Source organism: Bos javanicus, chromosome 11 (genome assembly GCF_032452875.1).
Source record: "Bos javanicus breed banteng chromosome 11, ARS-OSU_banteng_1.0, whole genome shotgun sequence".
NCBI lineage: Eukaryota > Metazoa > Chordata > Mammalia > Artiodactyla > Bovidae > Bos > Bos javanicus.
Window position 1 is genome coordinate 49,318,610 of NC_083878.1, and position 27,870 is coordinate 49,346,479.

The window sequence follows — 27,870 nt, forward strand, 5'->3', positions numbered from 1 at the left end:
GAGTTAATTCTTTTTCTTGTTATAGCCCACCACACCTTTGCCCTATAAGAATGCAACTTTATCTAATGCTTTTGGAGGGTGGCGCCTGACTAATCACCTTTAGAGAAAAATAAGTTTTCTGAAGAAAGGGTCTTAAAAAGTTAACAGGCCTCCGGGCCAGAAGATGATGTAAATCACCTAAACTTTTACATATGATAAGTTTGCAGGAAGAAAGCCTGCCTTACTGCTGACTCTACCCCTTCCCCCATTATCTTTTATGCATAACTTAAGATATAAAAACTACTTTGGAAAATAAAGTGCGGGCCTTGTTCACCAAAACTTGGTCTCCCCATGTCGTTCTTTTTCTCACCTTTTGGCTGAATTATTCAGCCTCTTTTCTCCACTAAATTTTTTCACTGATTTATCTTTATTTAACCACTCTTTATATCTTTAATTAACATTTAAATAAGCTGTTGTTTTTTGATCGCCGATGCTGTCTCCCCTTCGAAACCCCTGACTCTACCCAGGCTGGACCCTGGCAAGTGGCACCCGGACAGGCTTTTTGAAGGTAGGTCACATTTGAAAATTAAAAGAAGGGGAGTTTAAGTATAGTTCTCCCCATCAAATCTCGCAACATGCTCTTTTCGTAATAAATATTTTAAATACTGATTCAGCCGGAACTACTGCAATGCTTCGCCATTGGTGCCCGGAGCAATTGAATGCAAAACGATTAGTCAAATGGAAGGACCTCCTCTCAGGACAATGGAAGGGTCCTGACCCATTATTAACTAGCGGTTGAGGATGTGCTTGTATTTTTCCACAGGATGCAGATTCTCCAATTTGGATCCTGGACAGGCTGATTCGCCATGTTGCAGTCCCCCAGACATCCGGTTCCCCCATTGCTTCCATCACAAAAGAGGAGGGGCACTCCTCTGCCCCTGCAGCCACAGCACAGAACAGCCGCCCATTGGGAGCCGCCGGCCGGAGCAGCCTGGGTGCCGGGGCCCAGCGCACAGTGCTCACAGCCGGTAGCCCCACCAGCATCTCTCTGCACTGGCTTGGCTGTAGCTGAGCCCCAGGCTGGTTCAGCGAGGGAGCAGGGGCGGTGCCCGCCAGCAGGGGAGGCAAGATAAACATCAAGATCTCCGCGAGACCGACAGGGCTTCTGCAGCACGAACTCCAACCAGAAAATAATTCTACTTATTCTGTTTTGGCTTGTCTACCCTCTCCTTATGTTTTTCTCTTTACCAACGATTCTGGAAAACTTAATGTACATATGACTTTCACTGGTGGACCCAATGTAGTGACTTGTGAACAATGCATGCTCTCATCTTGTTTAAACCCTCAATATAATGTTTGCTCCTTTGTAGTGTTACAACGTCCACCTTATCTTATGATGTAACCACTTATTGATATGTTAATTATGGTCTCGCTGTGTTATAACAACTACAAGATTTAATGTGATCGCGACGGTTTGTGGGCCTACTTATTTTAGGAATATCAGCTTTAATAGCAGCAATTACTTCTGTTACTACAGCAGCAATATCATTGACTCAACAAGTGCATACTGCCCAATATGTTGACACCATGTCTAAAAATGTTTTGCTAACTCTAGCAACACAGGAAGCTATAGATAGAAAGTTGGAGATGAGGGTAGATGCCTTGGAGGAGGCAATAATGCATATTGGGACTGAGTTATAGGCTTTAAAAGTGAAAATGGCTCTGTCATGCCACGCTGATTACTGGTGGATATGCGTGACATCTTTGAAGGATTCTTTGGCAGAACATTCAGAGGCTCGCGACTGAGCTGCATCTGGCTGTTTTAAGAAATAAAAAGGGGGGAGATGCCGGGAGCCAGCATGAGGAACTACACCCGTGGCAAAGGTCATGAAGAAGGCTTGGCATATGCAAAGGTGGGATCGAGCCTCAGGAGTCCCCCTGGAAATTCTGGAGCATCTACCCCCAAAACCAGAGTCTGCCTACTTTACTGCTTTGTGCTCTCACCTACACCTCTGACTTTACAGGGGGCTGTTCCCGACCACCATCTCTCTCCTGAATAGGTTCTTCTGGCCACATGTGATTGTTTAGAGCCTCCCAACTGTGAGAGGCATAAGATGTTCTGAACTGTCTAAATACAGATTCCTTTGAGCAGTTAAAAGATTGATTAGAAATTGTATTGGTGAAGGGTTTTTCACTTGTTGGGCCAATGTTTGCTGCTAAGTCTCCATATCCCTTACCTACTGTGTCCCTGGCAGTGTATTGATTAATATAATTGGTGTAAGTAGTAGCTTTAATGTTTGTAACCTTGGACCCTTGAGTTAATTCTTTTTCTTGTTATAGCCCACCACACCTTTGCCCTATAAGAATGCAACTTTATCTAATGCTTTTGGAGGGTGGCGCCTGACTAATCACCTTTAGAGAAAAATAAGTTTTCTGAAGAAAGGGTCTTAAAATGTTAACAGGCCTCCGGGCCAGAAGATGATGTAAATCACCTAAACCTTTACATATGATAAGTCTGCAGGAAGAAAGCCTGCCTTACTGCTGACTCTACCCCTTCCCCCGTTATCCTCTATGCATAACTTAAGGTATAAAAACTACTTTGGAAAATAAAGTGCGGGCCTTGTTCACCGAAACTTGGTCTCCCCATGTCGTTCTTTCTCTCACCTTTTGGCTGAATTATTCAGCCTCTTTTCTCCACTAAATTTTCTCACTGAGCTATCCTTATTTAACCACTCTTTATATCTTTAATTAACATTTAAATAAGCTGTTGTTTCCTGATCGCCGATGCCGTCTCCTGTTCGAAACCCCTGACTCCACTGGGGCTGGACCCCGGCACATCACCTCCCCTAGCTTTGTTCATAGTGATACTTTCTAAGGCCCACTTGACTTCACATTCCAGGATGTCTGGCTCTAGGTGAGTGATCACATCATCGTGATTATCTTGGTCATGAAGATCTTTTTTGTACAGTTCTTCTGTGTATTCTTGCCACCTCTTCTTAATATCTTCTGCTTCTGTTAGGTCCATACCATTTCTGTCCTTTATTGGGCCCATCTTTGCATGAAATGTTCCCTTGGTATCTCTAATTTTCTTGAAGAGATCTCTAGTCTTTCCCATTCTGTTGTTTTCCTCTATTTCTTTGCATTGATCACTGTTACAGGTATACAATATAATGATTCACAATTTTTAATGGTTATACTCTATTTATAGTTATTATAAAATGTTGGCTGTATGCCCTGTGTTGTACGATATATCCTTTTAGCTTATTTTGTACATAGTAGCTTTCCCTTTCACTTTTCACTTTCATGCATTGGAGAAGGAAATGGCAACCCACTCCAGTGTTCTTGCCTGGAGAATCCCAGGGACAGGGGAGCCTGGTTGGCTGCCGTCTGTGGGGTCGCACAGAGTCGGACACAACTGAAGTGATTTAGCAGCTTATACCTCTTAATCTCCTGTTCCTAAATTGCTCCTCTCCCCTCTGTCTCCTCACTGCTAACTACTAGTTTGTTCTCTATGAGTCTGCTTCTTCTTTGTTAAATTCAGTAGTTTGTTGTATTAATATTTTTTAGATTCCACATATAAATGATATCATACAGTATTTGTCTTTCTCTGTCTGACTTATTTCACTAAGCATAATACACTTGAGGTCCATTCATGTTGTTTTAAAAGGAAAAATTCCATTCTCTTTTATGGCTGAGTAATATTCCATTGTGTGTGTGTATGTGTGTGTGTGTGTGTGTGTGTATATATATATATATACACACACACACCACATCTTCTTTATCAATTTATATGTTAATAGACACTTAGGATATATTGAGTTAACTTAAAAAATATTGGTAAAATTAATTTCACCTGTTTATTTTCTCTTTCAATTTGGCTAATAGAAAATGATTAATTACCAATGTGGCTCAAATTCTATTTCTACAGACACACTGATCTATACTTTAACATTTTTGTGACATTGGACAGGTTTATGTAACATCTCTAAGCTTCAATTACCTCCATTCTGTGCCTGGTACTTAAAAAACTGTCAGTAAATGGTGGCTTTTGTGATTACTCAGAATTCCAGATGCTAAGTGAATTGGTAGGCAAGGGAGCATGAGAGATGCCAAGAAACAAAGACCAGAGTAGGATGTTTGAGGGGAACAGGAAGAAATGGAAGAGGATTCCCTGGATGGGAATTCCCTGGACATTCCTTGTTGTAAGGAGAGTTACAGCAGTTGAGCTATCGGGTCTGGTACACCACCACAAGCCTTGGACATACATTGATGTCCCTGAGGGAGCTGACCCTTGGCCTAGATCTAGCAACTGTCAGGGAGATTCAGCAGTGCCGATGGTTGGGCCTGTAACCTGTTCGTCCTCGTCTTCACCTTACGGAACTGCTACAGGCTTAGCTTCACCTGTATAAACACTGCATTGTGATCCTTTATCAGAAAACTATCTGGGGGCTTCCCTGGTGGCTCAGTGGCAAAGAATCTGCCTGCCAATGCAGGAGATGTGGGTTCAATCTTTGGTCTGGGAGGATTCCACATGCCTTGGGGCAACTAAGCCCCATGAGCCACAACTACTGAGCCTGGGCTCTACAGCCTGGGAGCCACAACTATGGAAGCTCTTAAGTCCTAGAGCCCATGCTCAGCAACAAGAGAAGCCACAGCAATGAGAAGCTTGCCCACTGAGACAGAGTCACCCCCACGAGCCACAGCTAGAGAAAAGCCCGCACAGTAACGAGGACCCAAAGACAACCATCTGGGAGTTCCCTAATGGCCTAGCAGTTAGGATTCTGGGTTTTCATTACTGTGGTCTGGGTTCAATCCCTGGTTGGGGAATTGAGATACCACAAGCTAGTGTGGCCAAAAAAAGGAAGAGCATCTGGCTACCACCCTCACAAGGTTAAACATTCAGTAAGGTACTGAATGGTACTCAATGAGCAGAGAACAGAAGTCACTGATTCCTTTAGTCAAGGAAGGCTCTATCCCAGGAGGGGAGTGTCAGTCACTTTGTAAGGAAAAGACTCTATGTAGTAGGAGCTGCAGCCAAAGAAGCAATTGGACTATGCTGAAGAGTCTTCTCAGTCCCTGTGTGATCAGATTTGGGCGTCAGTGGCTCAGAGGTTAAAGCATCTGCCCGCAATGCGGGAGACCTGGGTTCGATCCCTGGGTCAGGAAGATCCCCTGGAGGAGGGCATGGTAACCCACTCCAGTATTCTTGCCTGGAGAATCCCATGGATGGAGGAGCATGGTGGGCTACAGTCCACGGGGTCGAAAAGAGTCAGACACTACTGAGCAACTTCACTTTCACTTCTTTCTCCTGCTGCCTGGCAGGCAGGTTCTTTACCACTAGAGCCACCTAGGAAGCCGACTGTTGTGGAGTCTTAGGCAAATCACTTCCCTCTGGGAGCTTTGGTTTCTTCATCAGCAAAATGGGAACAATAATGAAAGCTGTTTTACAGGATTATTGTTAGGATTAAATAGTATGGGTATATATGTCTATATTTCTGCTAAAGCATACTACAAATGAAAAAGGAGACTAGTAAACAAATGGAATGACAGAAGGGAAGAGGAATACAAACAGCCTGCAAAGCAATCAGGCAAGCTTTGCTGTACACTGGCATATACCCCAGTCACATTTATGGCCCTAGTGGGCGGTTGACTCCTGTACCTTTCAGGGGAAAGGCTAGAGAACAAGGAGGAAGCACATTCAGGAGGCTCAACTGGAATTGCTCCTGAAAGATCATAAACCTCTCATCGCTGCCAAGGCCTCTTTTGTCTTCCTCTTTACAGATTGTTACACAACGAGTCACCCCCATCTCTCCCAAGGTGCTCTCTTTCTTTCTGACCTTGCCCTTAGAACTGGAAGGTTCTGCCCTTGGCGATTTTCTGACTCCACCCTCTCTCCTAGAGCAATAGTTCTCTGTGGGGTTGATCCTGCCCTCCAGGGAATGTGACAGTGTCTGGAGACATCTTTGGTTGACACAACTGATGGGGGGAGTGGTGCTACTGGCATCTAGTGGGTAGAGGCCAAGGATGCTTAACTTCCTACAATGTCATGGATAGCTCACGACCCCCACCCCAAAAACAAAGAACATACAGACCAAATGACAATACTGCCAAGGTTTAGAAACCTTGCTCTCCCTAGGGAAGTGTACTCAGTGCCTTTACAGTTTCAACAGCCATTTAAGGACGATCCCCAAATCTGTGAGTGCATGCATGCTAAGTCGCTTCAGTCGTGTCTGACTCTTTGAAACCCTATGGACTGTAGCTCACCAGGTTCCTCTCTCCCTGGGATTCTCCAGGCAAGAATACTGGAGTGGGTTGCCATGCCCTGCTACAGGGAATTTTCCCGACCTAGGAATTGAACCCTCATCTCTTCTAGTCTCATGGATTGGCAGGCAAGTTCTTTACCACTAGCTCCCACCTGGGAAGCCCTGAGCTACCTGAGAAGGACCGCCCCCCTCCAAATGCCATACCTCTCTCTAATTGCCACACCTCTCTCTAATTGCCACTGCTGCCTCTCCAATGTTCTGGACAATCCACAGACACATCCGACAGCCAAACCAAACTCTTTATCTTTTTCCCCATGTTCCTCCTCCTGAATAGTACTCCCATTCTACCACTGTCCCAAGTTAGGAACCCCTCAGTTCAGTTCAGTTCAGTCACTCAGTCGTGTCCGACTCTTTGCGACTCCATGAATTGCAGCACGCCAGGCCTCCCTGTCCATTACCAACTCCTGGAGTTCACTCAGACTCACATCCATCAAGTCAGTGATGCCATCCAGCCATCTCATCCTCTGTCGTCCCCTTCTCCTCCTGCCCTCAATCCCTCCCAGCATCAGAGTCTTTTCCAATGAGTCAACTCTTCGCATGAGGTGACCAAAGTACTGGAGTTTCAGCTTTAGCATCATTCCTTCCAAAGAAGTCCCAGGGCTGATCTCCTTCAGAATGGACTGGTTGGCTCTCCTTGCAGTCCAAGGGATTCTCAAGAGTCTTCTCCAACACCACAGTTCAAAAGCATCAATTCTTCGGCGCTCAGCCTTCTTCAGAGTCCAACTCTCACATCCATACATGACCACTGGAAAAACCATAGCCTTGACTAGACGGACCTTTGCTGGCAAAGTAACGTCTCTGCTTTTGAATATGCTGTCTAGGTTGGTCATAACTTTCCTTCCAAGGAGTAAGCGTCTTTTAATTTCATGGCTGCAGTCACCATCTGCAGTGATTTTGGAGCCCAAGACAATAAAGTCTGTCACTGTTTCCACTGTTTCCCCATCTATTTGCCATGAAGTGATGGGCCCAGATGCCATGATCTTCGTTTTCTGCATGTTGAGCTTTAAGCCAACTTTTTCACTCTCCACTTTCACTTTCATCAAGAGGCTTTTGAGTTCCTCTTCACTTTCTGCCATAAGGGTGGTGTCATCTGCATATCTGAGGTTATTGATATTTCTCCCGGCAATCCCTAAGACATCCTATACACACAATCAATCAGTTCAGTTCAGTTCAGTCGCTCAGTTATGTCCAACTCTTTGTAACCCCATAGACTGCAGCACGCCCATCTCCCTGTTCATCACCAATTCTCAGAATTTACTCAGACTCATGTCCACTGAGTTAGTGATGCCATCCAACCATCTCATCCTGTTGTCCCCTTCTCCTCCTGACTTCAATCTTTCCCAGCGTCAGTGTCTTTTCTAATGAGTCAGTTCTTCACATCAGGTGGCCAAAGTATTGGAGCTTCAACTTCAGCATGAGTCCTTCCAATGAATATTAAGGACTGATTTCCTTTAGGATTGACTGATGTGATCTCCTTGCAGTCCAAGCAACTCTCAAGAGTCTTCTTCAGCATGACAGTTCAAAAGTATTAATTCTTCAGTGCTCAGCTTTCTTTATGGTCCAAATCTCACATCTGTACATGACTACTGGAAAAACCATAGCTTTGAGTAGACAGACCTTTGTTGACAAAGTAATGTCTCTGCTTTTTAATATGCTGTCTAGGATGGTCATAGCTTTTCTTCCGAGGAGCAAGAGTCTTTTAATTTCATGGCTGCAGTCACTGTCTGCAGTGATTTTGGAGCCCAAGAAAATAAAGTCTGTCACTGTTTCCATTGTTTCCCCATCTATTTGCCATGAGGTGCTGGGACCAGGGGCCATAATCTTAGTTTTTTGAATGTTGAATTTTAAGCCAGCTTTTTCAGTCTCCTCTTTCACTTTCATCAAGAGGCTCTTTAGGTCCTTTTTGCTTTCTGCCATAAGGGTGGTGTCATCTACATATCTGAGACACCACTAAGTCTTAGTCTCTCAAATATACCACATCCTTTTCATACAAGCTTCTGCTTCCTAGGTAATGCCAGGATGATCTCTTCTCTGATCCACCTCCAAACTGACTATCTTCTCCCATCCATTCCTTCTATGGTTGCTCCTTATCTTCCTAAAACACCAATTTGAGAATGCAGCACCCTACCCCCAGGGTAAAGCCTAAACTCCTTAGTTTGGCATGCCAAGATTGTTCTAAACCTGCTTTTTGAAGATTATCTCTCAAGAGACTCACCTTCCAGCCCCCTAGCCATACTAAATTACCTGTCCTTCCCAAAATAAACCATCCCCTTTTACATCTTTGCTCCAGTGGACTTTTGTCATTGAGACAAGAGAATATCCCGCTTCATTCATCATTGCTTCCATGAAGTCTTCTAGATTTCCCCACTGAAATTCAACTTCTTCCTTTTCTGATCACCATCACACTGTATCTTTTATAAAATCTACAATAAGCTTTACCATTAACTGCATGTGCATGTATGTGTGCCAAGTCACTTTAGTCATGTCCGACTCTTTGCGATCCTATGGACTGAGCCCGCCAGGCTCCTCTGTCCATGGGATTCTCCAGGCAAGAGTACTGGAGTGGGTTGCCATGCCCCTCTCCAGAAGATCTTCCCAATCCAGGGCTCGAACCGGAGTCTCCTGCATTGCAGGCGGATTCTTTACCATCTGAGCCACCAGGGAAGCCCCTGTGGCTCAGATGGTAAATAAAATAAAAATAAATAGTTTAAAAAAATAAATAAAACAAAAATGGAGCCATCTAGTAGTATTTTTAAAATTTTTATATATTTGTTTTTGGCTTCTCTGGGTCTTCATTGCTGCTCTCGGACTTCAGTTGTGGAGAGGAGGGGCTCCTCTCCAGTAGTGTTTCTAGTAGCTGCGGCACACGGGATCAGTAGCTGTGACGCTGAGGCCCAGTTGCCTGAGGCATGTAGAACCGTCCCAGTCCAGGGATTGAACCCATATCCCCTAAATTGGCAAGTGGATTCTTAATGACTGGACCACCAGGGAAGTCCGGAGCCATCTAATTTTGAGTGATCCTAGAAAATCTGGCCTAAACTTCCCAATCCACAATGTATTCATCTGGACTGGGATTTGACAGTGGATTAAGAGATGCATCCCCTAAATATTAATAGATCTGTGGCTTCCAAAGTGTTGTATCAGGATGACCTAGAAGTGGGCCAGACTTCAACAGCAGGAACACTTGGTGAATCCACCTGCATCTGTGCCCAATAATCTCTACCACATCTACCCCTGCCAATTTTTTTCCTTTAGGATGGTGGTTCTCAGCACATGGTCCGTGAACCCCTGAAGTCTTTAGGGGCAAAATTTACTATAATAATACTGAGATGTTATTTGCCTTTTTAACTGTGTTAACATTTGAACTGATAATGCAAAGAAAAATGGGCAAAACTGTTGGCAACTTAGCAGGAGAGAGACCGTGGTACCCAACTGTAGTAGTAGTCACTGCATTCCTCTCTGCCACACACTTACCACATTTAAAAAATGCCAATGTCAAGTAAGAATAGTCTTGGAGCTTCCCTGGCGGTCCAGTGGTTAAGGCTCTGTGCTTCCACTGCAGGGGGTGCAGGTTTGATCCCTGGTTGGGGAAGTTTCTCATGCCAGGAGATGCAGCCAAAAAAAAAAAAATTAAAGAAAAAGGGAAAAAAAATTTATAAAAAGAATACTGTTAGTGAAGCAGTATAAAATTATTAATTTTATAAATTCCTGTCACAGGCATACAGATCATTTTACTATTTTGTGTGAAGAACTGGAAAATATAAATACAATACTTCTGTATACCCAAATACAATGATAGTCTCATAGTTGTTCTAAGAAAGAACACTTGTGCAATTAAACTGTGAACTCAACTCACCTTCATTTTCAAACTAATAGATTTTTCTTTGAGTAGTAGGTTCCATACACCCTTCATGCTCTCCCTGTTTTTCCTGTACTAACGTCTTGTATTAGTGTGATATATTTGTGACAACTGATGAGCTAATATTAATAACAAAGTTCATGGTTTACATTAGGGGTCACTATTTTTTAAATTTTATTAAAAAAAATCTTTTTTATTTATTTTTCATTTGGCTTTGCCGGGTCTCAGTTGCAGCACACTGGGTCTTTGATCTCTGTTGAGCATGTGTTGTATGGATGCTCAACCGAGTTGAGTGTATGGATTGCAGTTGCAGTGTATAGATTCTAGTTCCCTGACCAGAGATTGAACCCAGAGCCTCTGCATTGGGAGTCTTGGCCACTGGACTATCAGAAAAGTCCCTAGGGTTCATTCTTTATATTATACATTCTATGGGTCTTGATAAATATATAGCAACATGAATTCATCATGACACCATTAGAGTATCATACAGAATAGTTTCACTTCTCTAAAAATCCTCTGTGCTACATCTATTCATCTCTCTCTTCCTCCCCCACAACTTCTGGAAAACATCTATCTTTTTGCTATCTCCAAAGTTCTGCCTTTTCCAGGTTATCACATGGTATGTAGCCATTTCAGATTGGTTTCTTTCACTTAGCAATATGCATTTAAGATTCCTCCATGTCTTTGTGGATTGACAGCTCATTTCATTACTGAATACTCCATCATATGGATGTGCTAGTTTATTTTATCCATTTACTTATTGAAGGATATTTTGGTTGATTCCAAGTTCGGACAGTTATAAATAAAGCTGAGGTACATTCCTGTGCAGGTTTTGCGTGGGCATAAATTTTCACCTCATTTGAGTAAATACCAAGGAGCACAATTGCTGGATCATATGGTAAGAGTATGTTGAGTTTTGTAAGAAACTGCCAAACTGTCTTCCAACTGTTTTGTATTCCTACCAGCAATGTAAGCAGAGTTTCTGTTGCTCCATTTCCTTACCAGCATTTGTTGTTTTCAGAGCCTTGGATTTCTAGAATCTCACTGTTGTTTTTATTTTTTGGCCATGCTGTGGGGCTTGTGGGATCTTAGTTCCCAGGCCAGGGACTGAACCCAGGTCATGAAAGTGAAATTGCCCACTGGATCACCAGGGAATTGCCAAATTTGCAATATCCTAATAGGATATTAAGCATCTTTGTTTTTGCCTTTTTTCTTTTAAAATGAAGTACCATTACTTGAAAGGACATTGGACAGACGAACTATGATTATTCAAACTGGTGCATTTAGCAAATACTTTATCAAAAATGAAAGGAACCTCTCCATTCAAGGAAAACAATAGATGGTATTTGTTGCCAGTGGTAAAATTTGAGCTTTCAGGTGAAAATTAAAATTTGAGAAAACTTGTATCTGCCACTATGTGCCTGGCAGCTTCCCAACACTTAAGAAACTTTACATTTAGAAGAGCTGCACAGCTTAGTTTTTAGATGGTCAGTATTTTCCAAAGGACCATATGTATGATTTTATAAAATTGTCAGGAGTAAAAGATCCATTCAAGTGCAAGATATACCAACAATTTTTTTTTAACTTTCTATTTTATACTTGAGTATAGTTGATTAACAGTGTTGTATTAGTTTCAGGTATATAGCAAAGTGATTCAGTTATACATGCACCTGTGAAGTGAAAGTGACAGTGACAGTCACTCAGTCGTATCTGACTCTTTACAGTCCATGGATTTCTCCAGGCCAGAATACTGGAGTGGGTAGCCTTTCCCTTCTCTAGGGATCTTCCCAACCTAGGGATCCAACCCAGGTCTCCTGCATTGCAGGTGGATTCTTTACCAACTGAGCTATCAGCAAAGTCCATACACGCATCTACTCTCTCTCAAAATCTTTCCCCAATTAGGTCATTGCATAATATTGAGCAGAGTTCCCTATGCTCTACAGTAGGCCTTTATTGGTTATCCATTTTAAATATAGCAGTGTGTACATGTTGATTCTAAAGTCCCTAACTGTCCTTCCACTCATCCTTTCCCTCTGCAAAATATACCAATGATTTTAATGTGTGTATTAGTCGCTCAGTCGTGTCCGACTCTTTGTGACCCCGTGGACTGTAGCCCACCAGGCTCCTCTGTCCATGGGATTCTCCAGGCAAGAATAGTAAAGTAGGTTGCCATTTTCTCCTCCAGGGATCCTTGGCCATCCAGGGATCAAACCGGGGTCTCCTGAATTGCAGGCAGATTCTTTTAATGTCTAAGACACCCAGGAAAGCTTGATTTTAATATAGTAGAGTGTAAAGTTCATTATGTTTTCCAGTCCCACATCTGATTGCACGCATGCTAAATCTCTTCAGTCGTGTCTGACTCTGCGACTCCATGGACTCTAGCCAGCCAGAATCCTCTGTTCATGGGATTCTCCAGGTAGGAATACTGGAATGGGTTGCCATGCCCATCTCCAGTGGATCTTCCCAACCCAGGAATTGAGCCCTTGTCTCTTAGTCTCCGGAGAAGGCAATGGCACCCCACTCCAGTACTCTTGCCTGGAAAATCCCATGGATGGAGGAGCCTGGTGGGCTGCAGTCCATGGGGTCGCTAAGAGTCGGACACGACTGAGCGACTTCACTTTCACTTTTCACTTTCATGTATTGGAGAAGGAAATGGCAACCCACTCCAGTGTTCTTGCCTGGAGAATCCCAGGGATGGCAGAGCCTGGTGGGCTGCCATCTATGGGGTCGCACAGAGTCGGACACGACTGAAGCGACTTAGCAGCAGCAGCTCTTATGTCTCCTGCCTTGGCAGGCAGGTTCTTTACCACTAGCGCCAACTGGGAAACCCCCACATCTAACTAACTTTTAAAAAAACAACCACTTGTAAGTTTAGGTGTAGTATCAAAGAATATCCACAATTATCTAAAGAGCCTAATAACATACTTCTCTTTTTACCAACAGTATCTGTGAGACCCGATTTCCTTCATATACTTCAATCACAACAGATGGAATGCAGAAACAGAAAGGAGAATCCAGCTTTCTTCAATTAAGCCAGGCATTAAAGAGATCTGCATGTAAAACAATACTATTCTCATATATTTTTTTAGTGTGGAAAATATATTTTTTCATAAAAATGTTATTTATGTAAACATGTAATGGGTTCATGACTTCTTTTTTTTCCTTTTAGTAAATCAACGCATATTTCAAACATTTCTCAGGGTAAATTTACAATAGGGTAAATACGGAAAAATATAATCTATTATTCATAAAAAGCTCTTTAGGGTTCTCAATAATGTGTGTAGCAACATAAAGGGGTCCTGAGACTAAAAAATGTGAGAACCCCTGCACTAAGATGTCGTCCTCTGATCCTGCTTGTCAATTCCAGGGCAGAGAAACAATGAAAAAGCTGTTCAAGACTCACCTTCCCCAACCAAACACACTCTATTTACTGCCCCTACTCTGCATTCCTTCTGCGGTCAGGTCGTTCCGGTTTTCCTGCTGCTTTCAAATCTCTGGTTCCAGGCCGGGACAGCCCTCCCCGGTGCATCCTCAACTGGGCGGGAAACTCCCTGGAAAGAGTCTGACTTTTGCGCCCGCACCGTTCACAGATCTGCAGCGACCTAATAGGGGCGGGAAGGGACCCAGGGAGGTCGTGGGCGCCCAGTCTTCTTTAGGTTGAGAGAGCGGAGAGGGCTAGGGAGGCCTCAGGGACGAGACTAGGTACTTGACAGAAAAGACACAGGTCCGCGTACACCTTCACTCCACCGTCACCAGGGAAGGCGGGGTCTGACCACGCCCCCTCGCGACCTCGTTGCCCCGCCCCCAGACCCCTCGTTCCGCCCTCTACCGCCAAGCAGGGAGTCCAGCGCGGCCGACTAGGGCCCTTCACGACAGTCCTGGCGCTTTCCGGCCGGCCTCGTGCGTGCTGATGTGTCGGGGAGGCGGGGCTTAGGGGAGCCGCCCCTTGCGACGCCCCCGGGCTCGGAGGTTGTTGCTGTGGCATATCTACCTCGCGGAGGCCATGGCGGTCTCCGCTCGGCCCGCGCGGGCCCCGCGGGGCTCAGGTAGGCTCAGAGCCCCGCCTTGTGGCGCATAGAGAGGGGCGCAACTTTCAGAGGGGTAGGGCAGGGATGCCCTGCGGAACCTGGGGAAGGGAGCCTCGGTTGGGAAGGGCTTTGTAGAGAGAGTTTGCAGTCTTCTGTTTCGGGGTGGGTTGATGACATTCAGGACGCTTTGCGATTAGGGGGCTGCAGTCTGAGAAAGGTTCTGGGGCACTGGGGGATCCTGGAGGAGGGGCTGCACTGCAGGGATGTTTCGAGCAGTCAGAGATCAGTGGGTGAACCCAGGTAGGCAGAAGCCCTAGACGGAGATTTCTCTGATTTGAGAAGGAGTCTGTTTTAAAACATCTCCATTCCCATACGTGCACGTGCAACTCTCTCCATTTATTGGTTGCAGACAAAGTAAAGAAAGACAAGGCTGCACAGACTTCAGGGCCCCGTCAGGGCAGCCGAATGGGGAAACTGTTGGGTTTTGAGTGGACAGATGTGTCCAGCTGGGAGAGGCTGGTGACCCTGCTGAATAGACCCATGGATCCTGCAGGCCTGGCAGTCTTCCGTTTTCTCTTCGGTAAGTCCAGTGTCTGGGAGGTGCCAGCATGGTTGGGGGTGAGAGAATGACAATGGTTCCTTGTCCATTTCTTGGATACTTTCTTGTTTAGTGGACTAACCTTCCTTTTTCTAAAAGCTGAAGTGACTAATATCCTGGAAGAACTCTTTGTAACCCAGTTTTGTCTCCTCTGATTAGGGCTTGGAGATCAGAAGTGCTTTGATCCAAGGCTACAGGAAATACAGAGACAGGGGAACAGGAACCCATTTTATTTGTGGAATGAAGTTTTCCAGTAACTACGCTAAGGACTAGACTTCAGAGAAATGGCAGGGGTGACAAAGCAGCCATTTAGGCTGTGACTCCCTAATCCAGACCTTTCTAACTCATAGGCCACAGCATGTATGTTTGGAATGGGTTACAGACATGCCGAGATATTAATCTACCTAACCCAGTGGTTCTCAACTGGAGACGCTTTTACTCTCCAGGGTACATTTGGCAATGTCTCTAGACGTTTGTATTTGTCACAACTAGGTGTGGGGGAAGGGGAAGAAGTGGTTACTGGCATCTACACAGAAATCAGGGATGCTGCTGAATGACCTATGAACCACAGGGTAAACCTCCAGCAAATAATTAACCAGGCCAAACTGAATTGTCCTGGGGTTGAGAAATCCTACCTTAATTTGGAGCTGGCTTCCTGACCTGAGTAGCCCTTCTGTTTACCCTAGTGTGCTGGCCAGATACTGCTGTGCCAGGAAGTAAAAGAGGTTGAGGGCGCATCACCCCAGAGCACTTTGTGTAGCCAATAGGACAGACCTTTACAAACATGACTATCAAAACCTGAATAGCTTCGATAGCACTTTGTATGCTTCTTTCATTTAATCTTCTCTGAGACCCTGCAAAATATTATGAGCCCCTTCTCACAAATGGGGAATTGGCTCAGGGAGGTGCAGTGGCTGACATCCCACAACTGGCACAATGCCTAGCACAGAGTAGGCACTCATCCAATTCTCAGGTGGCACGAGTGGTAAAGAACCTGCCTGTCAATGCAGGAGATGCGGGTTCGAACCCCGGGTCAGGAGATCCCCTGGAGGAGGAAATGGCAACCCACTCCAGTATTCTTGGCTGGAGAATCCCATGGACAGGGCTCCAGTCCGTGGGATTAAAAAGAGTCAGACACGACTGAAGCGACTTAGCAAGCATGATTATTGTTGAATGAATTATTTCTGGAGCTGGGTGTGCCTGACTACATTCCAGTATGTTCCATGGTTGCCTTTGCTGAGGCCTATCGGCACCTTCTCTCTCTGCCTTCTCAGGGCTGATGATGGTGCTGGACATACCCCAGGAGCGTGGTCTCAGCTCCCTAGACCGAAGATACCTGGATGGCCTGGAGGTGTGTCGCTTCCCCTTACTGGACGCCCTGCAGCCACTGCCACTTGACTGGATGTATCTGATCTACACCATCATGTTTCTGGGTGAGAGAAACTGCAGGAGAGACGGGCGTATTGACTGGCCTACTTAATACACAGAAATCCGAAGCATGCTGGTGAATGACCAGGGTCTTGGGTTTCATTTTTATTTTTGGCTGTGCCACATGGTTTGCGAGATCTTAGTTCCCTGACTGGGGATCGAACTTAGGCCCTTGGCATTGAAAACACTAAGTCCTAACCGCTGGACAGCCAGGGAATTCTCTAGGTTTTCTTATTTCACTTATTCTATAACTTATAATTTCATCCTGCTGAAATTATAAGCAGGATATTATAATATCCTGTGTGTCATCTGAGCTGTGACCCCTTAACTCTTTTTAAAATATTGAAATAACATTTAGTTGAAATTTATTTTTATCTGACTGTAAAATGTCTGATGATTTTCTTAACCCCACCCATAGGCTGTCCCAGGGGAGCTGGGCCTGTGGTGACCCTTTGACCTTTTAATCCTCTCCCCTACCAATCCCAGGGGCACTGGGCATGATGCTGGGCCTGTGCTACCGGATAAGCTGTGTGTTATTCCTGCTGCCATACTGGTATGTGTTTCTCCTGGACAAGACGTCGTGGAACAACCACTCCTATCTGTATGGCTTGTTGGCCTTTCAGCTGACATTTGTGGATGCACACCACTACTGGTATGAGTCTGGGGGAACGAGGGAGGGGTTGGCTGTGTCAGGATGGTCACCAGAGGTAGGGCCCAGTAAGGTCCTAGCACTTGTCCCAGCAAGCATATCTTCAACCGTGCTTTGCAGAGTAAACGTAACTTGTAAACAAGCAAAGGTGACTTGGATGGATTCCGGAGGGGTGACGGTCAGCGAGGTGGGAGTTCTGAGGGTGACCACAAGCAGAGTGGCTCCATTCCCACCCCTTCACTCTTTCCCTATCTCCCCAGGTGCCTTGATCTGTCCACTTCCTGTAATCCTCTTAGAAGAAGAGAAGACTAAAGCCAGACATAGCTATTTTCAAATACTTCGAGGGTGGTCATGTGGAAGAGGGAGCAGACTTTCTCTGTGAGGGACAGAATTAGAGCCAAGAGTAGACACTGATGTGGGGCAGCGGCATGTCAGAAGGAGAGGGCCCACCAGGGCTGCTCAGCAGTGCTGTCCCTGGAGGAGGTAACCCTCCCCCACCTCTGGCTTATGTGACCGTCTTTCAGGGGAGGTGGAAAAGGGATTTGGAGACAGGGTTGCAGAACTGATGATCTTTAAGGAATCCTTCTATTACTAAGTGAAAAGCAAGTATGAGCTGTCAGTAACATGGGCGTGGGAAGAAAACCTCAAACACTGGATTTGTTAGTGATTTATCAGTCATTAATCACATGTCAATCGTCAGTACACCTATGCAGATATCCCCTTTTTGTAAACCTTTACATTCATTCAGAGTGGCCAGCTCTCATCATAAAGAATTGAGAAGTAGTTGGGCTTTCTTGGAGGCTCAGATGGTAAAGAACCCTCCTGCAATGCAGGAGACCCAGGTTTGATCCCTGGATTAGGAAGATCCCCTGGAAAAGGGAATGGCTGGTATTCTTGCCTGGAGAATTCCATAGACAGAGAAGCCCTGATGGGCTACAGTCCATGGGGTCACAAAGAGTTGGACATGACTGAGTGACTAACACTCTTTGACAGAATACCCCAGAAAATCTCATTTTTGTAATTTTTGCACAATTTGAAAAAATACCGACTGATCATTCACTAAAGGCTTTCCACATGCCAAGCACTATGCTAAACATTTTTGCTTTTTCCATGTTATAACCCCGTGGTTATAACATGGAGTTCCCATTTTATAAATGAAGAAATTAAGGCTTACAGAAATAAAGGATTTGTCTAAGGTCACTGAGCAGTTAAGAGGCATAAATGAGACTCCAGGTCTCCCTAGTGGCAGACTCCAGTGCTCCTTAGCACAAGTATAATAACCTGCCCCTTTCCTGGCTTCTCTGCTCATTCTGTGTCTTCTTGAAAACCTGCTTTGCTTCTGCCTCCCCAGAATACATCTAATCTTAGTAGCCTGGTTTTGTCTGTTCTCAGCTAGATCCTAGCATCCAGGTCTGTGAAATGTCAGTTTGTCTTGAAAACTGAAACTTTGCTTTGAATGCACTATGTATATTTTCATACACCAGCTTTGCAAACATTCCCTGAAATTCCTTGTTTTTCAAATTTAGTCCTATTTTAGCACTGTAATCTTTTTTTTTTTTTTTTGCATATCAGTGATTCTTTCGGAGAAGGCAGTGGCACCCCACTCCAGTACTCTTGCCTGGAAAATCCCATGGATGGAGGAGCCTGGTAGGCTGCAGTCCATGGGGTCGCTAAGAGTCGGACACGACTGAGAGACTTCACTTTCACTTTTCACTTTCATGCATTGGAGAAGGAAATGGCAACCCACTCCAGTGTTCTTGACTGGAGAATCCCAGGGACGGGGATCCTGGTGGGCTGCCATCTATGGGGTCACACAGAGTCGGACACGACTGAAATGACTTAGCAGCAGCAGCAGTGATTCTTTATGCCCTTGTCCCATGCAGTGGATGGGGTGGCAGGTGGAGCAGGGGGAAGTACACCTCCCCTCATGCAGGTAACACGAGGTCAGTATATACTAGTCTTACTGCCAGCTGCCCTGTGGCCATGGGGTGGGGAATGGAGGGTCTACAGCCCCTTTCTTCTGGAGCTAGCGTTGTAGTCTTTTTCCTGGTTTATGAGGAGACTAATTTGCTAACTAAGAGATGTTAAACACTGAATATTTTGTTGTTGTTATAACTCACTAGTAGTTACGACTAGTAGTTTCTGTTATGACTTGAAATGATCATTACAAGGTGCTCAAATAATTCGAAAGGGCCTCAGAGAGAACTGAGAAGATGTGGGAGACGTCCTAGAATAGAGAGATCACTACAGAGATATCCTGGAATAGAGAGATGATTACATTTAAAAAGCAAGGTAGAAATGGGACTGGACTAAGAACCCGTCCCCTACCGTTCTCCCTCTCAACTGCAGGTCTATGGATGGCCTGCTGAGAGCCCGGAAGCGGAACGCCCACGTGCCCCTTTGGAACTATGCTGTGTTGCGTGGCCAGGTACCAGATTGCAGGAGAGAGGGGGTGTTCTTCACAGCCGTTGGCAGCATGGCCGCCCACTGCCAGACTTCACTCTGCTTGGCCTCCCTGAATCTTCTCCTCCTCCTTCCTCCTTTTTGAAACTCAACTATTTAAAAAATTTTTTATTTATTTATTTTATTTTTGGCTATGCTGGGTATTCGTTGCTGCATACGAGTCTCTCTTTAGTTGTGGAGAGCAAGGGCTACTCTTGAGTGCTGTGCCCCAGTTTCTCATTGTGGTGGCTTCTCTGATTGCAGAGCATGGGCTCTAGGCAAGAGAGCTTTGTGGGCTCTAAAGTGTGGGCTCACTAGTTGTGTGGTGCATGGGCTTAGTTGCCCCTCAACATGTAGGATCTTCCTACATCAGGATTTGAAGCCATGTCCCTTGCATTGGTAGGTAGATTCTCATCTACTGGACCACCAGGGACATCCCTTTTTCCCTTTTTGCTGGAAAGCTGGCCTGGCTTCTCCCTGTTTTCTAATCTAAGCTACTTCCTAATCTCTGGGATCTCTCACCTTGTCATACAAAGAAAGAGCTTTATTCCCACTAGATTAGAATCCTCATGAAGAAAGAGTAACTTCTGTGCTTCATGACTTGCCTTCAAAAGTGAAAGTAAAGTGAAAGTGTTAGTTGCTCAGTCCTGTCTGACTCTTTGCAGCCACATGGACTGTGGTTCGCCAGGCTCCTCTGTCCATGGAATTCTCCAGGCAAGAATACTGGAGTGGGTTGCCATTCCTTTCTCCAGGGGATCTTCCCAATTCAGAGATGGAACCCAGGTCTCCTGCATTGTAGTCAGATTCTTTACTATCTGAGCCACCAGGGAAGCCCGACTTTTCCGTCCTGACTTTGCCTAATACTGTGCCTGATATCTGTAGGATGTTAGGTGAGTGAACGTCTGAGATGAATGAGTAGATCTCGTCTCTCAGGCCCTGGACTGAGGTCAGAACTGATTTGTGACTGTCTGTGGAGGATGAGGCTCTGACTTTGTGTGAATATTCGTTTTGCATATTGTGTTTGCAGATCTTCATCGTGTACTTCATTGCGGGCATAAAGAAGCTGGACGCAGACTGGGTGGAAGGCTACTCTATGGAATACCTGTCACGGCACTGGCTCTTCAGCCCTTTCAAGTGAGCGGCAGGGCAGAGGCCTAGAGCGGCCAGGTGCAGGGTTGGGGGGCTCACCTCCTTCAGGTCTACGGTCCTAGCTGCTGCTCCCACTTTGCCTAAATTTGCTGCATGCTTCACTCTGTCCACTCATCTCCCTCTTCAGCAGAAGGCAGAGTTGATGATGTCAAAAGATCTAGGCTTAGCTGCCCCTGGGAGACTTACAGCATGGGCCGGAATGAAGGGAAAAGAAATAAAGGAAAGGGAAGTGCCAGCACTAGGTGACTTGGAGAGTGAGTCAGTGCCCCAGCAGTTGCTGTGATGGGGCCTCTGTCCTTGGGTGGCTGCCCCAGCCTCTTGCCCAGATTCCTCAACTGGCATGCCAAGATATGGACAGTCAGCTCCCCTTCCCAAACAAAACCATTGTTAATAACTCTTCCCAAAGCAGAGCTGCTTCTCTCTGACTTCTCTTTTCCTCCCATCTCTTCTTCCTTTGGCCTTCCTTTTTTTAATGTTACTTTTGACTGCGCTGGGTCTTTGTTGCTATAGACTTTCTCTAGTTGTGGCAAGTAGGGGCTACTGTCTAGCTGTGGTGTGTGGGCTTCTCATTACTGTGGCTGCTCTAGTTGCAGAGCATGGGTTCCAGGTGTGTGGGCTCAGTAGTTGCAGCGAGTGGGCTTAGTTCCTCCATGGCTGTGGAATCTTCCCAGACCAGGGATCGAACCCGTGTCCCCTGCATTGGCAGGCGGATTCTTAACCACTGGACCAACAGGGAACTCCCTTCTTGTCTTACTTTGTACTCTTCCCTCTGCCCTGACACTTCCCAGTTCCAGAAGTTTGACATCATTATATCAGCCCAGCGTTCCCCTTTTAAAGTTTCTCTTCTGGTATACCTCCAGGAAGAACCTGCCTTGCACAACACACACACTGCTCAGTCAAATTTTGCTCTGGGAGCTCTGCCCTTGCTTATTACTTAGGGCATGTTGAAAGAAATTGGACACCTGAAGTATGTGAGATTCCCTGGTGGCTCAGATGGTAAAGAACCACCAGCCTGCAATGCAGGAGACCCAGGTTCAATACCTGGGTTGGAAAATCCCATGGACAGAGTAGCCTGGTGGGCTGTAGTCCCTAGGGTCGTAAAGAGTTGGACACAACTGAGCGACTAACACTCTTAATTTTGTGGGAATGAAAAGGGGTTGGAAAACCCTCCCAGAGGATGTCTTTGGGTGGAGTTCTCTACCCTTCTGCTGGGGTGGATCATGCAGCATGGAGAGGGTAGCAGAGGTGCCTCAACTGTGAGTATTCCATGTGTGCTAGTGCCTGAGCTTTGACCCTGGTGTCTGCAGACTTGTGTTGTCCGAGGAGATGACGAGTCTGCTGGTGGTGCACTGGTGCGGACTGCTGCTCGACCTCTCAGCCGGTTTCCTGCTCTTCTTTGATGCCTCAAGACCCATCGGCTTCGTCTTCGTGTCCTACTTCCACTGCATGAATTCCCAGCTTTTCAGCATTGGTCAGTTCCTATAATCTGGTGGGAAACAGGAAGCCACAGGTGTGCAGGGGAGGGACGAACCAGCAGCCCGTGTGGCAGGGGGAGATGGTGACAGGAGCAGGAGCTAAGCTGAGCCGGACGTCATCTCTGAGAGATGGAAACAGATGGGAAAGCGGCCCAGGGCTTTTGGGCTCAGCTAGTATGTTTTGTTTCTGTGGGAAGTAATAGGCTCCAGTTGAGAATTTCTTTCTTCATAAGTGAAATACCTGGGAGAGGCTGCCTAGGAGAAGGGGAGGTGTGGAGGGGATGAGCCACGTTTTCCAGCCCAACTCCTGAAGTGCTGATTTCTTCCCCGCTGTTCTAGGCATGTTCCCCTATGTCATGCTGGCCAGCAGCCCTCTCTTCTGCTCTCCTGAATGGCCTCGGAAGCTGGTAGCTCACTGCCCGAAAAAGCTGCAAGAGCTGCTGCCCCTCAGGACTGCCCCTCAGCCCAGCACTTCCTGTATGTATAAGAGGAGCCGGGCCAGAGGCAGTCAGAAGCCAGGGCTGCGCCACCAGCTGAGCACTGCCTTCACCCTGCTCTACCTCCTGGAGCAGCTCTTCTTGCCCTATTCCCACTTCCTCACCCAGGTGCGTGTGGGCTGAGGGTCCGCTTGGATAGTGGTGGAGGGGACAGTGCTCAGGAGAGAAGCGGGCAGGTCTGGGGACCTCTCTGGGCAGAGGACGGCATTAGCATGAGGAGCATGGAGCTGATTCCCACCACCCTGCCTCCTCAGGGGTACAACAACTGGACCAACGGGCTATACGGCTACTCTTGGGACATGATGGTGCACTCCCGCTCCCACCAGCACGTGAAGATCACCTACCGTGATGGCCGCACCGGTGAACTGGGCTACCTCAACCCTGGGGTGAGATGCCACTAACTTCCTGGCCTTCAGAGGCCCCCTGGAGCTTTGGGGTCTGGTCTCTGTGGGTCCACTTTGCCCTTTCTCTGGAGCCAGGTGGAACCTTCTTTTGTGGGGGTTGAAATGGGGCAGTGTCATTCACGTCCCTCAATTGAGATGAGACTTAGAAAGGTGAGTACCGCTAGCCCAGCGATGAAAAAAATTCTTCCATAAAGTTTTTTGGTTCTCATTTTTTTTTTCTTCCCTGTCAAAACTGGCAGCAGACAGGGATCTTTTTGTGCCTTCGGCACTGCATGACATGTCTGGAAGCTCAATAACAACGAGGTGGGACTAATGTGGGGGTTTGGGGCAGGTATTCACACAGAGCCGGCGTTGGAAGGACCATGCAGACATGCTGAAGCAATATGCCACTTGCCTGAGCCGCCTGCTGCCCAAGTACAATGTCACTGAGCCCCAGATCTACTTTGATATTTGGGTCTCCATCAATGACCGCTTCCAGCAGAGGTGGGCAAGGGGAGCAGAGAAGGGGGAAAACGTGAAGTCCAGCTTTTTTTGGCCCAGATGACTAGCCTGTGCTCCTCAGTGTTGTCTTGCTTGCAAGGCTGTCCACTGGTGCATGTCCCTGTTGACCTGGTTGTGGGCATAGCCGATTGCATCCAGCAGAGGGCACCGTCATCCCGAAGAAAAGGGAACTCATTCTCTTAGAAGCTGTTAACTCTCCTCAGGCGGCCACTAACCCCCATTCTTCCCAGTGCTCCAGAACCTCTTTCCCCTCTTCTGTTTCTCTGTCCCCAGCTGGCAGTAACATGCTGACATAGGCTGTTTCTTCTTTCTGGAAAACCCTGTTTGTTCTATCCGGGAACAGTGATGAACAGAACTGGAAATTGCGGTATGTAGGTGGCTATGGCCTTAGAACATGATTTCTTTCCCTAAGGATTTTTGACCCTCGTGTGGACATCGTGCAGGCTGCCTGGTCGCCCTTCCAGCGTACAGCTTGGCTGCAGCCACTGCTGATGGACCTGTCTCCCTGGAGAACTAAACTACAGGAGATCAAGAGCAGCCTGGACAACCACACCGAAGTGGTCTTCATTGCAGATTTCCCTGGTATGGAAGAAAGCACAAAGGCTTTGCTGTCTCCTTTCTGGCCTCCTAGGCCAGGGACACAGTGTGTGATGGAGCCGGGAGGGTCTGCTCCTGGTGGGAGGCTGGTTTTTGAAACCCGAGGTGAAGGTGCTGGTGAAGGTGTGATTTCTCTGTTCTGACTGGGAGTGAGTTCACGCCACCTTGGGGTGGGATGGGAACTCTTGCCCCTGGCAGGGCTGCACCTGGAGAACTTCGTGAGTGAAGACCTGGGCAACACTAGCATCCAGCTGCTGCAGGGGGAGGTGACTGTGGAGCTGGTGGCAGAACAGAAGAACCAGACTCTTCAGGAGGGAGAAAAAATGCAGGTATTTGGCTTGAATTAACAATGATAGAAAACTTTTGATGAGTGTAGTTGATTTAGTATAAATGCAAAATCCTTTAACGTAACAGTAACACAGTGGGAGGCTTCCCTAGTGGCTCAGTTGATAAAGAATCCACCTGCCAATTGCAGGAGATGTAGGTTCAATCCTTGGGTCAGGAAGATCCCTTGGAGAAGGAAGTGGCAACCCGCTCCAGCATTCTTGCCTGGAAAATCCCATGGACAGAGGAGCCTGGTGGGCTACAGTCCATGGGGTCACGAAAGAGCTGGACATGACTTAGCGACTAAATAACAACAGTGCAGTGGGGCTGAAAAAGCAAGGGCCCTGGGGGCTATAAATAGCCTCATTCAGGATTCTAGAGGTCAGTTCCTTTGGATTCCAATATACAAGAAAAAAGATGGAGGTGGGGAAGTGGAGGGAGGCCACAGGCTGGCTAGCGAAAGGCTAGAGCATGAGAGATGCATTTCTTCCCCCTTTTCAGTTGCCGGCTGGTGAGTACCATAAGGTGTACACAGTGTCGTCCAGTCCTTCCTGCTACATGTACATCTACGTCAACACTACAGAGGTTGCACTCGAGCAAGACCTGGCATATCTTCAAGAATTGAAGGAGAAGGTGGAGAATGGAAGTGGTGAGTATCTGAAGATATGGGCTGAGAGAGCCCACTTTATAGGAAGTCGGGGTCATGATCGAGGATCTGCCCACTTAACGAATGAATTTGAAGCTTCTAGCTGGGGAAAGAGGAGTTCTAGAAGAGAGAATGCTCTTTTCTCAGTGATTCCTCTTTTTGCCCTCTTCCGGACAGAAACAGGGCCTCTGCCTCCAGAGCTGCAACCTCTGCTCGAAGGGGAAGTCAAAGGCGGCCCTGAGCCAACACCACTGGTCCAGACCTTCCTTAGACGCCAGCAAAGGCTCCAGGAGATTGAACGCCGGCGAAATGCCCCTTTCCACGAGCGACTTGTCCGCTTCTTGCTGCGAAAGCTCTTTATCTTTCGCCGCAGGTAAGCTTTACTCTATAGTACTTTGTCATCAGATGTTTGCAGGCTGGGTCACTGTTCTCTGGTGAGAGTAACAATAGGGACTCTTTCCCAGGAGAGGACAATCCAGTGCTAAACTTCTCCCTTTTTCCTCTCTCCTTGCTCCTCTCCCTGATTGATTGGGAGAGTAAATGGTATGTCTGATGGGCACTGTCTTGTTCCGACTCAGCTTATTTCCTGTGCGTTATTCCTACCCCACCCTGGAATCCTCAGTCAGACTGTGTGAAGAGTGGGGTGCCTTTCCAGCTGGGATGGGGGTGTCTGGGGGGAGATTCTTATCTGTGGGTGAGAGGCCAGATGACCAGGTGTCCTCTGAGGGCTTTGGCAGGATTGCCTGTGTTGAAATAGGAGTTTGGACAGCTGGCTTTTTCCCATCTTTTTCAGCTTTCTCATGACTTGTATCTCACTTCGAAATCTGGCATTTGGCCGCCCTTCCCTGGAGCAGCTGGCCCAAGAAGTGACTTATGCCAACTTGCGACCCTTTGAGCCAGCGGGAGAGCCGAGTCCTGTAAACACAGATTCTTCTAATCCTAACCCTCCTGAGCCGGATTCTCACCCTGTCCACTCAGAGTTCTGAGGGATGCCAGATGTGGAGTACAAATGTGGCAGCAGCCAGTCACAGGACCATTACATAGGCAGTGGACATGTGAAAAAACTACTTCAGATTTTTTGTTTTTCCTCCATATCCTAGCTATAATAAATTCAGAGAGGATAGATTAGAGGGACCAAGGAAATAAAGCAAGGATAAGATTTATCAATTCCAAGGTTGAGGGGCTTGGGCAGTGGGGTTAAAAAACAATGTGAAAATGTCCTTCAAGGGGTAAGAATCAGGTTTAAAGTGACTTGCTCCTTGCCAAAAGAGATTCCATGAAAATAACAGCTGCTGTTAAGTGCTTGCCCTATACAGGCACTGTGTGAAGCCCTGTGCCAGCGTTATTACACTTATTCCTTAAGAGCCATAAGCCTTATTTTGTGGTTGGGGAAGCTGAGGCTGAGGGGTAGTATAATTCGCTCAAAGACATATGCCTAATAAGAGATGGACTGACTGATGGTCTGAGCCTCAAGTCTGTTTGGCTTAAGGTCTTGCACCCTGCCTCTTAAAATTTTCAGAATCACTGACAGTAATTCTGAAATAACATAGCTTAAAACTTGTCTGATTATAAAGTGTGATTAGGATGGTGATCAGGTTTTAGATGCAGGGTAATTTTCTCTTCACTGCAATTTTGATTCTTTTTTTGTTCCTATTATTTATACAGCCAGTTTTTCACTAGGGGTTATGAGCATAGAATAGCAGAGAGTTAAACTGATAACAGAATTTAGATGATTAATAGTGATATACATCTAAAAAACAAGCTTAGTATTTAGCATTATTCTAGTTTTCAATGAGCACGAGGTGATATAAAGTGAGATTTAACCAAATGTAATGAAATCAGGGGATGTTTACAGTCATGATGTATAAGATTTGGATGTGATTCAGGAAGATCCTCAATTCTGTGAAAATTCAAAGGCCTGGCACTGGCCTAGGAAGTGAGAATGCATAATTAGCAACAGAAACAAACAAAAAACAGGCCCTGTTTGGGAACCCTATTGGGAACCCTGTGTGGAGGCAGAGACCGGTGGCAGCAGGCTGGCAGTCCCAGTTACTTTGATAAAGGATTGCATGTGTTTTCAGCCTTCTTTTCCCATGCTCCACTCCATCCAATCTCAGGGTTCTTTCCGAGGCGGCTGCTTTTCACCATACACACTTGGGTTGATTATGTCCACTCCATGGTTTTCAAGGATGCTGCTGCTTAGATTTCTTTCCTGTGCTCTAGAACTTTATCTAGCTCCACCTGGCTATCCCAGAGTTTTTAACTGTCATAAACGGAAGATGCATTCATCCACAACTGCTTATTACCGAATGGCAGCTGTTTTTTGATTCTTCCATTTTCCTTCCATTTCTTAAGATTTCAAGGCCCATCAGTTCTACCTCTTACTTTTTGGACCTGTTGAACTCATCTCTCCTACCTCTGTCCTTTCAGCCTTTATACTGGAATCCAGTTAGAGACAGATCAGAGCAGGGCTGCCAGGAAGTTATGCAGGTTGGGCCTAAGTGCACTCAACTGATCCAAGTGGAGCCTGGCAGTAAGTTCCTGTGATTCACACAAGGCATCTTGTGGGTTAGAGATAGCTACGGCACAGGGCACGTTGCTAAGAACCATGCGTGGGAAACACTGGTTTTCAGTCCTTTTGCAGATACCCTCAATGACACAATATACCTTGGCACTGTGTCCTTTCCCATAACTGCTGCCCCACCCTTTTTACTTGGTGAAAATAATAAAAGTAGTTCGTTTTGGAAGGGAACTCTTCCAGTATTTTTCTTGATACAGGCAAGGATGTTACTTTCCCCCAACTGTTAGTGTACCACCTGTCTCATTTTCCAAGTGACAATGTTGTGGGTACCTAATACTGTTCAGAAAAGCTGTTCACTGGAGGAAATCTGGGTTCTCCAGGTTTCAGTATTCAGACCCTGGTAATCAATGTTTGTTTAGCCAGAAGGCTTTGCTTCCTACTATAGGCCAG

General features: G+C 46.3%; 1 protein-coding gene and 1 long non-coding RNA gene across 2 annotated transcripts; one reads left to right on the forward strand and one right to left on the reverse strand.

The window, feature by feature from the left end:
- Positions 1-9,046: 9,046 nt before the first annotated feature.
- Positions 9,047-13,989, reverse strand: LOC133257153 (uncharacterized). The gene is made up of 3 exons (XR_009739428.1): positions 13,565-13,989; positions 9,777-13,211; positions 9,047-9,251 (listed from the first exon to the last, which is right to left on the reverse strand). It is a non-coding gene; the product is annotated as an uncharacterized LOC133257153 (long non-coding RNA).
- A 90-nt stretch (positions 13,990-14,079) lies between these two features.
- Positions 14,080-27,646, forward strand: GGCX (gamma-glutamyl carboxylase). The gene is made up of 15 exons (XM_061432673.1): positions 14,080-14,207; positions 14,599-14,769; positions 16,062-16,220; positions 16,702-16,867; positions 19,214-19,292; positions 20,334-20,440; positions 21,763-21,926; positions 22,270-22,535; positions 22,682-22,813; positions 23,163-23,314; positions 23,745-23,914; positions 24,128-24,258; positions 24,755-24,902; positions 25,077-25,272; positions 25,693-27,646. The coding sequence occupies exons 1-15, from the start codon at positions 14,165-14,167 to the stop codon at positions 25,883-25,885; spliced, it is 2,277 nt and encodes a 758-aa protein (XP_061288657.1). The 5' UTR covers positions 14,080-14,164; the 3' UTR covers positions 25,886-27,646.
- The last annotated feature ends 224 nt before the right edge of the window (positions 27,647-27,870 follow it).

Bases quoted from the DNA above. Each gene is read 5' to 3' on its own strand.
- GGCX (XM_061432673.1), top strand. From the start codon at position 14,165: ATGGCGGTCTCCGCTCGGCCCGCGCGGGCCCCGCGGGGCTCAG. The intron at 22,536-22,681 runs GTGCGTGTGGGC...CTGCCTCCTCAG, and splicing joins ATTCCCACTTCCTCACCCAG to GGGTACAACAACTGGACCAA. The intron at 24,903-25,076 runs GTGAGTATCTGA...TCTTCCGGACAG, and splicing joins GAAGGTGGAGAATGGAAGTG to AAACAGGGCCTCTGCCTCCA.